General features: G+C 42.8%; 1 protein-coding gene across 1 annotated transcript in view; it reads right to left on the bottom strand.

Annotated features, from left to right (window-relative positions):
• LOC134349857 (inverted formin-2-like) overlaps positions 1–17582 on the bottom strand; it is a 183480-nt gene that overhangs the window by 68360 nt on the left and 97538 nt on the right. Inside the window, exon 4 of the mRNA XM_063054815.1 lies at positions 9538–9640. Coding sequence (XP_062910885.1) covers positions 9538–9640 — 103 coding nt within the window. The remainder of the gene's footprint in view (positions 1–9537; positions 9641–17582) is intronic.

Raw genomic sequence — 17582 nt, 5'->3', positions numbered from 1 at the left:
CGAGTCTTCTCTGCCATTTCATCATGGTTGATCACAGATCCCATTCAACCCCATACACCTTCCCTCTCACCATATCCCTTGATGCATCGACAAATCAAGAATCTATTAACTTCCACTTTAAATATATCCAGGGATTTGGCCTCCACCGCAGTCTGTGGCAGAGCATTCCACAGATTCATCACCATATCCATGGATCTGGCTAAAAGATTTCCTCCTTACTTCTGTTCTAATTTTGAGGCTGTACACTCTAGTTCTGGATACCATCACTAGAGGAAACATTTCTCCACATCCACCCTATTTAGTCCTTTCAACATTTAGTAGATCTCAATGAGATCCGCATGCATTCTTCTAAATCCAGTGAGTACAGGCCCAAAGCTGCCAAACACTCCTCATATCTTAACCCCTTCATTCCAGGAATCATCCTCGTGAACCTCCTCTGGACTCTCTTCAGTGACAACACATCCTTTCTGAGATACGGAGCCCAAAACTGTTGACAATAATCCAAGTGTGGCCTGACTAGTGTCTTATAAAACTTCAGCATTATCTCCTTGCTTTTATATTCTATTTCCCTTGGAATAAATGCCAACATTCCATTTGCCTTCTTTACCACAGACTCAACCTGTAAATTAACCTTCTGGGAGCCTTGCACAGGACTCCCAAGTCCCTCTGCACCTCTGATGTTTGAACCTTCTCTCTATTTAGATAATTTAGATATTGTTCTTTTAACCAAAATGCATTGTCAGATATTTTCCAACATTGTATTCCATTTGCCACTTTTTTGCCCATTCTTCCAATTTGTCTGTCCTGCTGCAAGCGTATTGCTTCCTCAGCACTACCTGCCCCTCCGCTTATCTTTGTATCATCTGTAAACTTCGCCTTGAAGCCATCTATTCCGTTATCCAAATCATTGACAAGCAATGTGAAAAGCAGCAGTCCCAATACTGGCCCCTGAGGAACACCACTAGTCACTGGCAGCCAACCAGAAAAGGCCCCTTTTATTCCCACTCGCTGCCTCCTGCCTGTCAGCCATTACTTTGTTCATGCCAGTAACTTTCCTGTAACACCATTTTATCACTTTATCAAATACCTGTAAATCCAAGTAAGTGACATCCACTGCCTCTCCTTTGTCCACCCTACATGTTACTTCCTCGAAGAACTCAAACAGATTTGTCAGACTTTACAGAAACCATGCTGACTTTTACTTATTTTATCACTAGTCTCCAAATACCCCGAGACCTTGTCCTTAATAATGGACTCCAACACTTTCCCAACCACAGGTTAGGCTAACTGGCCTATAATTTCCTTTCTTTTGTCCTCCTCCTTTCTTAAAGAGTGGAGCGACATTTGCACTTTTTCAATCCTGCAGGACCATGCCAGAATATCCCGAACCCTGGCACCCAGGAGGCAACATACCATCCAGGAATCTCGTTCTCGCCCACAGAACCTCCTGTCCGTTCAACCTGCTATCACCACAGTGTGCCTTATCTCCTTCCTTCCCTTCTGACAGCTACGGTGATGATGGCCACTACACTTGCTCCTGTTTTCCTTTGATTTCCCCTTGCTACTCAATCTCAAACGCTGTTGGTCGCTGGTCAAGGTTCTTTTTTGCTGTAACGACCCACTGCTGTCTTTTGTACTCAGGTAATGGACCTGATAAAAGTGCCCTCGTCTTAAAACTTCTGATGTCTGGATAGGCCACTGGTCAACTTATTCAGTATGCCCGCTAGAAAATGAATCTCAGGGTTGTCTATTGTGACATGCATATATGTACTTCGATAATAAATTTACTTTGAAATAACTTTGAACTTGAATCTATGCATGGAGCTGCAAATGAAGGAAGAGATCTTAAATGGATCTCTGGCATCTGTATTTGCTCCGGAGACGGACACAGAGTCTATAGAAATGAGGCAAAGCAGCAGTGAGGTCATGGACCCATTACAGATTACAGAGGAAGAAGTGTTTGCTGTCTTGAAGCAAATTAAAGTGGATGAATCCCCGGGACCTGACAAGGTGTTCCCTCAGACCCTGTGGGAGACTAGCACAGAAAGTGTAGGGACCCTAGCAGAGATATCTAAAACATCCTTAGCCAGGGTTGAGGTGCCAGAGGATTAGAAGATATCTAGCGTTATTCCGTGGTTTAAGAAAGGCTCTAAGATTAAGCCAGGAAATTATAGGCTGGTGAGCCTGACATCAGTAGTGGGAAAAGTATTGGAAGGTTTTCTAAGAACACCTTGGAAGGTTGTTATGGTAGGTGATTTTAACTTTCCACATATTGACTAGGAATATCATATTTTAAAAGGACTAGATGGAACAGAATTTGTCAAATATGTTCAGGAAAGTTTCCTTCATCAGTATGTCGAAGTCCCAGTGAGGGAACATGCAATACAGGATCTGCTGTTAGGGAATGAGACGGGGCAGGTAACAGAAGTCTGCATCTCATGACCACAATGCCATTAGATTCAAAGTAAATATGCAAAGAGACAGATCTGGTCCACAGACTGAGATTTTAAAATAGGGGAAAGGCCAATTTTGATGGTATCAGAAATGATCTGGGAAGTGTGGTTTGGGACAGGCTATTTTCTGGCAAAGCTGTACTTGGAAAGTGGGAGGCTTTCAAAAGTGAAATTTTGTGATTACAAAGCTTGTATATGCTTGTCAGAATAAAAGGTGAAGACAACAATTGTAGGGACTACTGGCTTTCAAGAGATATTGAGGCCCTGGTTAAGAGAAAAAAAGGAAGTGCATAAGGCATAGGCAGGTAGGAACAAATGAGGTGCTTATGGTGCACAAGAAATGCAAGAGAACACTTAGAAAGAAATCAAGAATGCTATAAATGGCATGAAGTTGCTCTAGCAGACCAGGTGAAGGAGAATGATAAAGGATTCTACAGATATGTAAGAGCCAAAGGATTGCAAGGGACAAAACTGGTCCTCTGGAAGACCAGAATGGTAATCTTTGTGTGGAGCCGAAAGAGATGGGGGAGATCTTATATTTCATTTTGCATCTGTATTTACTCAGGAAATGGACAGACTCATGGACCCTGTACAGATTGCAGAGGAAGAGGTTTTTCCTACCCTGAGGCAAATCAGAGTGGATAAATCCCCAGGGCCTGACAAGGTGTTCCCTTGGACCCTATGGGAAGCAAGTGCAGAAATTGTCAGCGCCCTAGCAGAGATATGTAAAATATCCTTAGCGACAGAAGAGGTAGCAAAGGATTAGAAGATAGTCCATGTTGTTCCGCTATTTTAAAAAGGCTCTAAACAGAAACCAGGAAATCATAGGCTGGTGAGTTTGACATCAGTGTGGGAAAGTTATTGGAAGGTATTCTAAGGGACCGAATATATCAGTACCTGGATAAACATGGGCTGATTAAGGATAGTCAGCATGGCTTCATACATGGTAGGTCATGTCTAACCAATCTTATAGAGTTTTTCAAGGAAGTACCAGGAAAGTGGATGAAGGCAAGGCAGTGGATGTTGTCTACATGGACTTCAGTAAGGTATCTGACAAGGTTCCACATGGAAGGTTGGTCAAGAAGGTTCAGTTGCTTGGCATTCAAGGTGAGCTAGTAAACTGGATTAGAGATTGGCTTTGCAGGAGAAGCCAGGGAGTGGTAGTAGAGGGTTGCCACTCCTACTAGAGATCTGTAACTAATGGAGTGCCTCAGAGATCAGTGTTGTGTCTGTTGTTTGTCATCTGTATCAATGATCTGGATGATGATATGCTGAACTAGATCAGAAAATTTGTGAATGATATCAAGATTGGGGGTACAGTGAACAGTGAGGAAGGCCATCAGAGCTTTCAATGGGATCTGAACCAGCTGGAAAAATGGGCTGAAAAATGGCAATGGAACTTAATTCAGATAAGTGCGAGGTGCTGTACTTTACTAGGACCAGTCAGGGTAGGTCTTACACAGTGAACGGTAGGGCACTGAGGAGTGTGGTAGAACACGGGGATCTGGGAATACAGGTACCTAATTCCTTGAAATTGCCATCAGAGGTCGATAGTGTCATAAAAAAAGGTTTTGGCACATTGGCCTTCATATTGCGTACGGAAGATAGGATGTTACGCTGTTAAATTGTACAAGACGTCGGTGAGGCCTAATTTGGAGTATTGTGTGCAGTTTTGGTCACCTACGTACAGGAAAGATACAAACAAGGATGAAAGAGTACAGAGAAAATTTGGAGGACCTGAGTTATAAGGCAAAGATTGAATAGGTTAGGACTGAATTCTTTAGAATGTTGAAGATTAAGATGAGATTTGATAGAAGTATAATTTGATAGGTAAAATTATGAGGGTATAGATAGAGTAAATGCAAGCAGACTTTTTCCACTGAGGTTGGAACCAGAGGTCATGCCTTAAGGGTGAAAGGTGAGAAGTCTAAGGGGAACTTGAGGGGAAACTTCTTCACTCAGAGGGTCTTGAGAGCGTGGAATGAGGTGTAGCACAAGTGGTTCACGTGAGCTCAGTTTCAAAGTTTAAGAGAAGTTGTACATGGATGGTAGGAATATGGAGGACACTGGTTGTTGGAAGAAGGCAGTTTAAATGGTTTTGGCATGGACAAGATAGGCCAAAGGGCCTGTTTCTGTGCTGTACTCTAAGGGACCATATATATATAAGTATTTGGATAGATAGGAACTGATTAGGAATAGTCAACATGACTTTGTGCATGGTAGGTCATGTCAAACTAATCTTAAGAGTTTTTCAAGGAAGTTACCAGGAAAGTTAATGACGACAAGGCAGTGGATGTTGTCTACATGGACTTTAGTAAGGCCTTTGACAAGGTCCCGCATGGGAAGTTGGTCAAGAAAGTTCAGTTGCTTGGCATTCAAGATGAGATGCTAAATTGGATTAGATATTGGCTTTGCGGAAGAAGCCAGAGAGTGGCTATCCATGTTTCCTTCTCTGATTGGAGGCCTGCGACTAGTGGAGTGCTGCAGGGATCGGTGTTGGGTCCACTGTTTTTTGTCATCTCTCAATGATCTGGATGATAATGCGGTAAACCGGATCATCAAATTTGCGGATAACCCCAAGAATGGGGGATAGTGGATTGTGAGGAAGATTATCAAAGCTTGCAGCGGGATCTGGACTAGCTGGGAAAATTGGCCAAAAATGGCAGATGGAATTTAACAGACAAGTATGAGGTTTGTGAGGACCAACCACGCTAGGTCTTACACAGTGAGTGATAGGGCACTGAGGAGTGTAGTAAAAGAGAGAAATCTGGGATTGCACGTCCATAATTCCTTGAAAATTGTGTCACAGGTAGATAAGGTAATAAAGAAAGCTTCTGGTACATTGGCCTTCATAAATCAATGTTCTGGGTGCAGGAGTTGGGATGTCACGTTGAAATAAGACATTGGTGAGGCCTAATTTAGAGTATCATGTTCCGTTTTGGTCACCTACTTATAAGAAAGATGTAACTAAGATTGAAACAGTGCAGTGAAGGTTTGCAAGAATGTTGCCAGGACTTGAGGACCTGAGTTATAGGGAAATGTTGAAGGTGAGGGTGAGGACTTCATTCCCTAGAAGATAGAAACTTGAATGGAGATCTGATAGAGGTGTACAGAATTATGAGTGGTATAGATAGGGTAAATGCAAGCAGGCTTTTTCCACTGAACTTGGGTAAGAATAGAACTAGAGGTCATGGGTTAAGGGTGAAAGGTGAAATATTTAAGGGGAACTTCTCTCAGATGGTGGTGAGTGTGTGGAATGAACTGTCAGGGCAAATAGTGGACGTAGATTCAATTTGAACAGAATTTGAATAGGTATATGAATGGGAAGGGTATGGAGGGCTATGGGACTAGGCAAATTAATGGACTAGATGGGACAAAGGGCCTGTTTCTGTGCTGTAGTGTTCTATGACTCTATAACTCAGTTCTTCGAAAAGGGAGGAAGACAGGCGGATGGTGGGTGGGCTAACTATAGAGCAGTTTGTTTGGACTGCGCCCAGTCAGTGAATGGGAGCATGAGGAGAAGTGGTGACTTCACGCAAGTCTGCGATTGAAGATTAAAAAAGCAGTGCTTCACCACAGATTTTGGAGTCAGACTGCAACTAATCAGTGAACGGGATTCATTAGAAAAGGTGAATAAAAATAAGGCAGGGGCAAGTGGAGCACTCGCTGTGTGAGTGGGTCAGTGTTAGAATGGGGAGGCTTCAGTTTTGGCTCTCCTCATCAGGTTTGGGTGAGGTAAGTATCTGGTAAGTTTCTTTTTCTTTCTTCTTTATTCCTTGTCTACAGAGGGCACAGTTAGGGCAGTGTTACGTTCTTTGTACAAGATGTGGAAATTCTGGGAGACCTCCAGCCTCTGGCCTGCCAGAATCTCTCCGCAGTGACCAGGTCACTGGCACCGCAGCTCAGCAGAGAAGACAGGTGAAGGGGACTGCAGTGTTGACAGGCGATTCCGTAGTTAGGGGAATAGAGATGAGATTCTGTGGATACAGTACAGATACCCGGATGATATGTTACCTCCCAGGTGCCAGGGTAGGGACATCTTGGATTGGGCCCACGGCATTCTAAAGTGGAAGGGTGAGCAGCCAGAAGTCTTGGTACAAATGGGCACCAATGACACAGATAGGAAAGGTGAGGAGGTCCTGAAGAGAAATTATAGACAGCAAGATAGAAAGCTGAAAAACAGGACCTCCAAGGTAGTAATCTCTGGATTGCTGCCTGTGCCACACACCAGTGAGGGTAAGAATAGGAGCACTTAGCAGATAAATGTGTGGCTGATGAACTAGTGCAGGAGCAGGGGTTCAGAGTTTTGGATCATCGGGATCTCTTCTGTGGAGGGTGTGACCCGTACAAAAGCGATGGGTTAAACTTGAACCACAGGGGGCCAATATCCTTGTGGGGAGGTTTACAAGAGCTGTTTAGGAGGGTTTAAACTAATCTGGTAGAAGGATGGGAACCAGAGTGATAGGGCTTAGAATGGAGTTTACAAACAGAGGCAGTGTATAGTGAGAATGCTAGCAAGGACAAGCTGATGATAGAACAAAATTCCTGTCAAGGGGAAGAGTTGCAATGTAAAAGGGGGGCAAAATAGAAAAGGGTGATGAATATAGGACTGCAAGTGTTATATTTGAATGCATGCAGTGTATGGCATAAGATAGATGAACTTTATAGCACAGTTAGAACATGTATGACGTGGACATCACTGAATCATGGCTGAAAGATTATATTTGGGAGCTTAACATACAAGGATACACATTGCATCAAAAAGACAGGCAGAAAGGTGGTAAAAAATGAAAACACATAATTAGAAAGAGGTGACATAGGGTTGGAAGGTGTAGAATTATTGTGAGTAGAGTTTTGAAACTGCAAAGGTAAAAAGACCCAGATGGGAGTTACGTATATACAGGCCGTCAAACAATAGCAAAGATGCAGTCTATTAATTACAACAGGAGATAGAATATGCATGTCAAAAGGGCAATGCTACGATAGTCATGGAGGATTTCAATATGCAGGTCGATTGGGAGAATCAGATTGGTGCTGGATTCCAAGGGGAATTTGTAGAATGTCTGCAAGATGACGTTTTACAGCAGCTTGTGGTTGAGCCCATTAGGAGATTAGCTATTCTGGACTAGATGTTGTGCAATGAAATGGAATTGATTAAGAGAACTTAAGGTAAAGCAAACCCTTAGGTAATAGTAACACACAGAAAATGCTGGTGGAATGCAGCAGGCCAGACAGCATCCATAGGAAGAAGCACAGTGAACGTTTCGGGCCGAGACCCCTCGTCAGGAGTCCTGAAGAAGGGTCTTGGCCCGAAATGTCGACTGCCTGGCCTGCTGCGTTCCACCAGCAATTTGTGTGTGTTGCTTGAATTTCCAGCATCTGCAGATTTCCTTGTGTTTGCCTTCGGTAATAGTAGTAGAATTCATCCTGCATTTGGAAAGTGGGAGCTAAAGTCATATGTATCAGTATTATAGCGGAGCAAAGGGGATTACAGAGGCATGAGAGAGGAACTGGTCAAAACTGATTGGAAAGGAACACTAGCAGGGATGACAGCAGACCAGCAATGGCTGGAATTTCTGGGGGCAATTCAGAAGGCACATGATAGATATATCCCAAAGATGAATAAGTATTCTAAAGGCAAGAGTACATAACAGTGGCAGACAACGTAAAAACTAACGAGGGGGCACATAATAGAGCAAAGATTAGTTGGAAGTTAGAGGATTGGGAACCTTTTAAAAAGTAAAAAGCTTTTTATCGAGTGAAAGTTCTCGATAGAGTGGATGTGCAGAGGATATTTCTAATGGTGAGGGAGTCTAAGACCAGAGGACACAGCCTCAGAATAGAAGGACATCCATTTAGAACAGAGATGAGGAGGAATTTCTTCAGCCAGAGAGTGGTGAATCTGTGGAATTCGTTGCCACAGGTGGCTGTGGAGGTCAAGTTATTTAGTATATTTAAAGCAGAGGTTGATAGGTTCTTGATTAGTCAGAGCATGAAGGGTTATGGGGAGAAGACAGAAGAATGGAGCTGACAGGGAAAAGGATCAGCCATGATGTAATGGTGGAGCAGACTCAATGGGTCAAATGGCCTAATTCTGCTCCTATCTCTTATGATCTTACGGTCTTGTTTAATACCTATTGTTGGACAGATGCCACAGTCAATAACCCAAGGAGGAACAAGTAATTATGTAACAAAAGTGCTATAATTATCCCTAGTCAATGGAAGGTTAATCCAGTTAGACAAATGGCTTATATTTTTTTCTTCATTCAGTATTTCCTCATAGCTCAAGCCATGCAGTCACAGAAAAATCCTTGTAAATCGATTCCACACCCTCTTTCATAATGACATCCTTCCTATCACATAGTGACAGAAATGCACAGAATATTCTGGGAGAGGTTTCATCAACATCTTGTACAGTTGCAACATAACAGCCCAATTCTTCCCCTCAAAACCCCACCTGATGACGGCCAGTAAACTATGAAGTTTTATCAGCTCTCAGCCTACCTGGGTCATGAAGTTCAGGGAGATGCCTACTCAAACCCTGTGAATATTGGAAGGCCTAGATAGAGTTGATGTGGAGGGGTCGTTCCCTATACTGAGTCAGCAGAAGGCACGTGCTCAGAATACATCTAGAACAGAGATGAGTGGTATTTCTTTAGCCAGAGGATGGTAAATCTGTGGAATTCATTGCCACAGATGGCTGTGCAGGCCAAGTCTTTGGGTATATTTAAAGCAGAGGTTGATAGGTTCTTGACTAGTCAGGGATCAAAAGTTATGGGGAGAAAGCAGGAACATGAGGTTGAAAGCAATAATGAATCAAACATGAAGGAATGGTTGGCTAGACTTAATAGGCTGAGTCACCTAATTCTGCTCCTATGAATTATGGTCATATGTAGACATCTACCACCTTGCTCTCATCGATGTTCTTGGTCACCGCTTCAGAAGACCCTTTCAAATTTGTACAATCTGGCTCTGGTTTCCCCCGCACAGAGCCTTGCAGTCTCGCCACTGCCTACATCGATACCCCCCTGCAGCCCTTTCCAACCCAGTCCTGCTCCTAGCACCTCCCCAGAGAGACACCTACCTCTTCTTTGTCAGGCAGCAGTTTGCTGAGTTCCACGAGCTTCTCTGCCCCGTATGAGCCTCCCGTCCCCCGCTGAACGTCAGCGACAATACTCTCCACGGGCCTGTAGGTAGGAGCACAGACCATGAAGCCACCCACTGAAGATATTTCAGCAACCCTCAGACCCTCAACATCCACCCAACAACCTTGGTGGCATCAAAATCAGAAGCAGGTTTAATATTACTAGCATATGTTGTGAAATTTGCGCATTGCAAAACATAATTAAAGAAAATCTGTAAATTACAATTATATATATTTGTACGAGGGGTGATTGATAGGTTCGTGGCCTAAGGTAGAAGGAGTCAATTTTAGAAAACCTAGCACATTTATTTTTCAACATAGTCCCCTCCTACATTTACACACTTATTCCAACGGCTGTGGAGCATACGGATCTTGGACCTCCAGAAAGTGTCCACAGCAGGAGTGATTCTTAAGTTCGTGGCCTAAGGTGGAAGGAGATGAGTTATACAGCTCTAGTTACATGTACATGCAGGTCAACTCTTGGAGTGATTATGCAGAACGTCTGAAGTTAATAACCCATCTCCTTCTACCTTAGGCCACAAATTTATCAATCACCCCTGATGAGTTATTAACTTCAAACTTCAAACCATGCTGTGGACACTTTCTGGAGGTCCAAAATCCGTATGCTCCATGACCGCTGGACTAAGTGTGTAAATGTAGGAGGGGACTATGTTGCAAAATAAATGTGCTAGCTTTTCTAAAATTGACTCCTTCTACCTTAGGCCACGAACTTATCAATCACCCCTCGTATACATAATTATACTTTACACTTTATAATTAAATTAAATAATTAGTGCAAAATGAGAGTGAAAAAAGAAAACAGTGAGGTAGTGTTCATGGGTTCAGTGTACATTCAGAAATTTGGTGGCGGAGGGGAAGAAGCTGTCCTAAAATTTTGTTAACAGGGCACCGAAGAGCGTTGAATTGAATTTACTTTATTTCTTACATCCTTCACATACATGAGGAGTAAAAATCTTTATGTCATGTCCCTGTCTAAATGTGCAATGTGCAATTTATAGTAGTTTGTAATAAATAGTATGTACAATTGGACAGTAAATATAACGTAGAAATACAATTGTATCAGCATGAGTTAATCAGTCTGATGGCCTGGTGGAAGAAGCTGTCCCAGAGCCTGTTGGTCCTGGCTTTTATACTGCAGTACCATTTCCTGGATGGGAGCAACTGGAACAGTTTGTGGTCGGAGTTACTCGGGTCCCCAATGATCCTTTGGCCCTTTTTACACACCCATCTCTGTAAATGACCTGAATAGTGTGAAGTTCACAACTACAGATGCACTGGGCTGTCCGCACCACTCTCTGCAGAGTCCTGCAATTGAGGGAAGTACAGTTCCCATACCAGGCAGTGATGCAGCCAGTCAGGAGAAAGGCTAACTTTGAGGAGATGCGAAAGGATTTAGAAGGAGTGGATTGGGAAAATTTGTTTTATGGGAAGGATGTAACAGAGAAATGGAGGTCATTTAAAGGTGAAATTCTGAGGGTTCAGAATCTTTATGTTCCTGTTAGGTTGAAAGGAAAGGTTAAAAGTTTGAGAGAGCCATGGTTTTCAAGAGATATTAGAAACTTGGTTCAGAAAAAGAGAGAGATCTTCAATAAATATAGGCAGCTTGGAGTTAATGAGGTACTCAAGGAATATAAAGAATGTAAAAAGAATCTTAAGAAAGAAATTAGAAAAGCTAAAAGAAGATACCAGGCTGCTTTGGCAAGTAAGGTGAAAATAAATCCAAAGGGTTTCTACAGTTATGTTAGTAGCAAAAGGATAGTGAGGGATAAAATTGGTCCCTTGGAGAATCAGAGTGGACGGCTATGTGCGGAGCCAAAAGAGATGGGGGAGATTTTGAACAATTTCTTTTCTTCGATATTCACTAAGGAGAAGGATATTGAATTGTGTAAGGCAAAGGAAACAAGAAGGGTAGTTATGGAAAGTATGACAATTAAAGAAGAGGAAGTACTGGCACTTTTAAGGGATATAAAAGTGGATAAGTCTCCGGGTCCAGACAAGATATTCCCTAGGACATTGAGGGAAGTTAGTGTAGAAATAGCAGGGGCTCTGACAGAAATATTTCAAATGTCATTAGAAACGGGGATGGTGCCGGAGGATTGGCGTATTGCTCATGTGGTTCCATTGTTTAAAAAGGGTTCTGAGAGTAAACCTGGCAATTACCGACCTGTGAGTTTGACGTCAGTGGTGGGTAAATTGATGGAAAGTATTCTTAGAGATGGTATATATAATTATCTGGATAGACAGGGTCTGATTAGGAACAGTCAACATGGATTTGTGCGTGGAAGGTCATGTTTGACAAATCTTATTGAATTTTTTGATGAGGTTACTAAGAAAGTTGATGAGGGTAAAACGTGGATGTTGTCTACATGGACTTCAGTAAGGCCTTTGACAAGGTTCCACACGGAAGGTTAGTTAGGAAGATTCAATCGTTAGGCATTAATATGAAAGTAGTAAAATGGATTCAGCAGTGGCTAGATGGGAGATGCCAGAGAGTAGTGGTGGATAACTGTGTGTCGGATTGGAGGCCGGTGACTAGTAGTGTGCCTCAGGGATCTGTACTGGGCCCAATGTTGTTTGTCATATACATTAATGGTCTGGATGATGGGGTGGTAAATTGGATTAGTAAGTATGCAGATGATACTAAGATAGGTGGTGTTGTGGATGATGAGGTAGGTTTTCAAAACTTGCAGAGAGATTTAGGACAGTTAGAAGAGTGGGCTGAAAGATGGCAGATGGACTTTAATGCTGAAAAATGTGAGGTGCTACACTTTGGTAGAACTAATCAAAATAGGACATACATGGTAAATGGTAGGGCATTAAAGAATGCTTTAGAACAGAGGGATCTAGGAATAATGGTGCATAGTTCCCTGAAGATGGAATCTCATGTGGATAGGGTGGTGAAGAAAGCTTTTGGTTTGCTGGCCTTTATTAATCAGAGCATTGAGTATAGGAGTTGGGATGTAATGTTGAATTTGTATAAGGCATTGGTAAGGCCAGATCTGGAGTATTGTGTACAGTTTTGGTCACTGGATTATAGGAAGGATGTCAATAAAATTGAGAGAGTACAGAGGAGGTTTACTAAAATGTTGCCTGGGTTTCATCTCCTAAGTTACAGAGAAAGGTTGAACAAGTTAGGTCTCTATTCTTCGGAGCGTAGAAGGTCGAGAGGAGACTTGATAGAGGTGTTTAAAATTATCAGGGGGATTGATAGAGTTGACGTGGTTAGACTTTTTCCATTGTGAGTGGGGAAGATTCAAACAAGAGGGTATGGGTTGAGAATTAGAGGACAAAAGTTTAGGGGTAACATGAGGGGGAACTTCTTTACTCAGAGAGTGGTGGCTGTGTGGAACGAGCTTCCAGCAGAAGTGGTTGAGGCAGGTTCGATGTTGTCATTTAAAGTTAAATTGGATAGATATATGGACAGGAAAGGAATGGAGGGTTATGGGCTGAGTGCAGGTCAGTGGGAATAGGATAGGGTAAGAGTTTGGCACGGACTAGAAGGGCCTGTTTCCATGCTGTGATTGTTATATGGTTATATAGGATGCTCTCAACTGTGCCCATGTAGAAAGTCCTTAGGATTTGGGGACCCATACCAAACTCCTTCAACCATCTGAGGTGAAAGAGGCTGTCTGTGCTTTTTTCCCCACAGAGCTGGTATACACAGACCACAGATCAGTGATGTGCATGCCAAGGTCTCCAAGGCTTTTGGAGCACATGAATTGGTTAATTGTTTTTTAATGAGATTTGTTAATTGTTTAGAGTTCTTTGTGTTTTTCTTGAAGAACTCACTCTTCGTAATGCAGTTTCCCTGTGCTTTCTGTTTAAGCTTATTAACTTTATTTTGATGGGCTCAGGGATTCTGTGTTGCTTGTATTATTTAAGTGGATGCCCAAACACTGTTAATCATGGGGTTCAAGACTTGAAAATTTTCCTTTCTGCGGTGTCACTTGGCCAAGCCATCGAAGTTCTTTTGGAATTGTTATGCATAAACTCTCGTCCCCTTTTCTGCATCAGGATTTGTCTTTCCTCCGCACTTGGGTTCCCATATTGCCAGCACATATCATGACACACTGACTGTGTGTCTTCAGGCTCCAGTACACCTCCTTGATGGTAACAATGAGAAGAGGACATGTCCTTGGTGATGGGGGTCCTTAATGCCCTTTTGCATCACCTTTTCAAGACATCCTCATGTTGAGGAGGCCACCGCCCATGACGCAGGTGTCTGAGTTTACAATGTTCTGCAGCTTTTCCAGTCCTGTCTGGTGCAGATCTGTCTCCATACCAGATGGTGATACAACCAGTCAGAATGCTTTCCACAATACATCTGTGGAAATCTGCGAGCAAATCAAGCTGGCACAGTTGTGGACTCCAGGGGCAGAAAGCCCAGGGTGGTTGGAGTACAGAAGTAGATCTGTCATTAGGGTGACCTCTCTGGAGGGCAGTGAACAATACGGATTCAGAGAGGGTTCAAAGTGATGATCAGAGTGGTTAGATCAGGTCGAGCTTCTCCGGCCCCATCAGACCACACTAACCATGGTTGTCCAGCAAGAAAATATTAAACAGGTTGACTTATTGCAGTTTCAAAAAATAAGAGTAACCAGTCTGAAATACAAAGTTTGGGAATACAAAGAACATTGAAATGTCTTAAACCAGACTGAAACACAAAGGACAATGAAATAAGAACATAAGATATAGGAACAGAACTAGGCCATTTGGCTCATTGAATCTGCTCCAACATTCTTCATGGCTGATCCATTTTTCCTCTCAGCCCCAATTTCCTGCCTTCTCCCCATATTCCTTCATGCCCATGACCAATCAAGAATCTATCAACCTCTGCCTTAAATATACATAAAGATTTGGCCTCCTCATCTGCCTGTGGCAAAGAATTCCACAGATTCACCACTCTCCAGCTAAGGAAATTCCTCCTCATCTCTGTTCTTAAAGGATGCCCCTCTATTCTGAGGCTGTGTCCTCTGGTCTTATACTCTCCCACCATAGGAAAGATCCTCTCCACATCCACTCTATCAAGGCCTTTCACCATGTGGTAGGTTTCAATGAGGTCACCTCTCATTCTTCTGAATTCAGAGCCATCAAACACTTTTCATATGACAAGCTATTCAATCTTAGAATAATTTTCATGAACCTCCTTTGAACCCTCTCCAGTTTCAGCACATCCTCTCTAAGATAATGTGTGACAAGGTGCCACACATGAGGCTGATTACCAAGTTAAGAGCCCATGGTATTACAGGAAAGTTACTAACATGGTTAGAGCATTGGCTGATTGGTAGGAGGCAGCGAATGGGAATAAAAGGCTCTTTTTCTGGTTGGCTGCCAGTGACTAGTGGTGTTCCACAGGGGTCCATGTTGGGACCACTTCTTTTTATGCTGTATATAAATAATTTAGACGATGGAATAGATGGTGTTGCCAAGTTTGCAGATGATACGAAGATTGGTGGAGGGACAGGTAGTGTTGAGGAAACAGGTAGGATGCAGAAGGACTTAGACAGATTCCGAGAATGGGAAAGAAAGTGGCAAATGAAATACAATGTTGGAAAATGTATGGTCATGCACTTTGGTAGTAGAAATAAATGTGCATATTATTTTCTAATGTGATGGGGTCCTGAATTACCCCTATAAACTGTGCTTGATTACCCCTATGAACTGTGCTTTTGGAAAAGAGAGAGAGAGAGAGAGAGAGAGAGACGAAGACTAACTGTTGGACAGTCACCTTAAGGCACGGAAAAGAACTGGCTAACTTTTGGATTTCTGCTGAGATGGAGACAGCACCGAGCAGCTCGTAAATTGCTATGGTGACCGAAGGCGGCGTTATTTGATGGGCACTTGATGTCACGATTTTCCGGCAGCGTGTTGATACTTCCCAAGGACATTTGCCTGCTTGTGCATTTCTTACACAGAGAGAGGAAGGAGGAGTTATTTGAATGACAGTTGATACTCAGTATGGTGAGATAAATAGGAGGTCAGATGATATAGACCTCAAACACATGTTTGGACACTGAATGAGCTTTGTTGTGCCCCCAGAAAAAGTGGGTTTTTGGAGGATCGATCAGTCGCTCTTGCAGTGATAAAAGGCAGTGACCAGTGGGGAGTTGTCCATGTGTCCACCCTTTGCCTGGCTTGATAGCTCCACCACAGAAAACCGGTCCGCTTTGTTGTGGTCACAGTTGGTGACTTTTCAAGGATTTTGGAGGACAACGAGAAGATCGATGGTGTCAGCTCACCTGAAGACTCAAATCTCTCCCTCTCTCTCTCCATCGCCACTCAACTCAATACCACGAACTGAACCGAACTGAACTTTACTCATCATCGTAAGACTGTATCTTTTTACTCCTAGACTTGAAGAAGCCTAGTTTTCCTATATTTCCACACTTACTGATTTACTTACTTATATATAATCATTGCTAACCTGTTTGATTTATCTACATTTATATTACTGTATTGCGTAGTTACTAATAAATATTATTAGTTAATAGCAATACTGGACTCCAAAGTGTTTTCCATCTCTGCTGGTTCTTTATTCTCGTCACGGGGCATGTGACACTAAAAGGGGAGAAAATCCAGGAATCTGTGATGCAGAGGGACTTGGGAGTCCTTGTACAGAACACCCTGAAGGTTAACTTGCAGGTTGAGTCGGTGGTGAGGAAGGCAAATGCCATGTTGGCATTTGTTTCAAATGGTCTAGAATACAAGAGCAAGGATGTAATACTGAGGCTTTATAAGGCACTGGTGAGGCCTCACCTTGAGTATTGTGAACAGTTTTGGGCTCCTCATCTAAGAAAAGGTGTTCTGGCATTGGAGAGGGTTCAGTGGAGTTCACAAGGATGATTCCAGGAATGAAAGGGTTATCATATGAGGAACATTTGGTGGCTCTGGGTCTGTACTCGCTGGAATTCAGAAGGATGAAGGGGAATCTCATTGAAACCTTTTGAATGTTGAAAGGCCTAGACAGAGTAGATGTGGAAAGGATGTTTCCCATGGTGGGAGACTCCAGGACAAGAGGGCACAGGCTCAGGACAGAGAGGTACCCTTTCAAAACAGAGGTATGGATAAATTTCTTTAGCCAAAGGGTGGTGAATTTGTGGAATTTGTTGCCACATGCAGCTGTGGAGGCCAGGTCGTTGGGTGTATTTAAGGCAGAGATTGATAGGTTCTTGATTGGACATAGCATCAAAAGTTACGGGGAAAAGACAGGGGACTGGGGTTGAGGAGGGAAAAAAAAGCATCAGCCATGATTGAATGATGGAGCAGACTTGATGGGCCAAATGGCCTACTTCTGCTCCTATGTCTTATGGTCTTATATAATGAGTCCAAAACTGCTCACAATACTCCATGTTGGCCTCACCAGTGCTTTACAAAGTCTCAACATTACCTCCTTGCTTATATATTCTAGTTCTCTTTATATGAATACTAACATTGCATTTGTCTTCCTCATCACTACTCAACCTGTAAATTAACCTTTAGGGAATCCTCAAAGTCCCTTTGCACCTTGTATTTTCCCTCCATTTAGAAAATAGTCAATGCTCTCATTCTTTCTCCAAAGTACATGATCATACATGTTTTGACACTATATTCAATTTCTTCCATTTCTTCGCCCATTCTTCTAATCTGCCAAAGTCCTTCTGTAGCCTCTCTACTTCCTCAAAACTATCTCCCCCTCCACAGGTGGTGGAGGCAGTACATTTGGATTAGAGGGTTGTGACTAGTGGTGTCCCACAAGGATTGGTTCTGGAACCTCTACTTTTCATGATTTTTATTAACGACCTGGATGTGGGGGTAGAAGGGTGGGTTGGCAAGTTTGCAGATGACACAAAGGTTGGTGGTGTTGTAGATAGTGTAGAGGATTGTCGAAGATTGCAGAGAGACATTGATAGGATGCAGAAGTGGGCTGAGAAGTGGCAGATGGAGTTCAACCCGGAGAAGTGTGAGGTGGTACACTTTGGAAGGAC

The sequence above is a fragment of the Mobula hypostoma genome, chromosome 7 (genome assembly GCF_963921235.1).
Source record: "Mobula hypostoma chromosome 7, sMobHyp1.1, whole genome shotgun sequence".
NCBI classification, from domain to species: domain Eukaryota; kingdom Metazoa; phylum Chordata; class Chondrichthyes; order Myliobatiformes; family Myliobatidae; genus Mobula; species Mobula hypostoma.
Note: the sequence above shows the minus strand (reverse complement) of the source record. Positions and strands in the feature narration are given on the sequence as shown.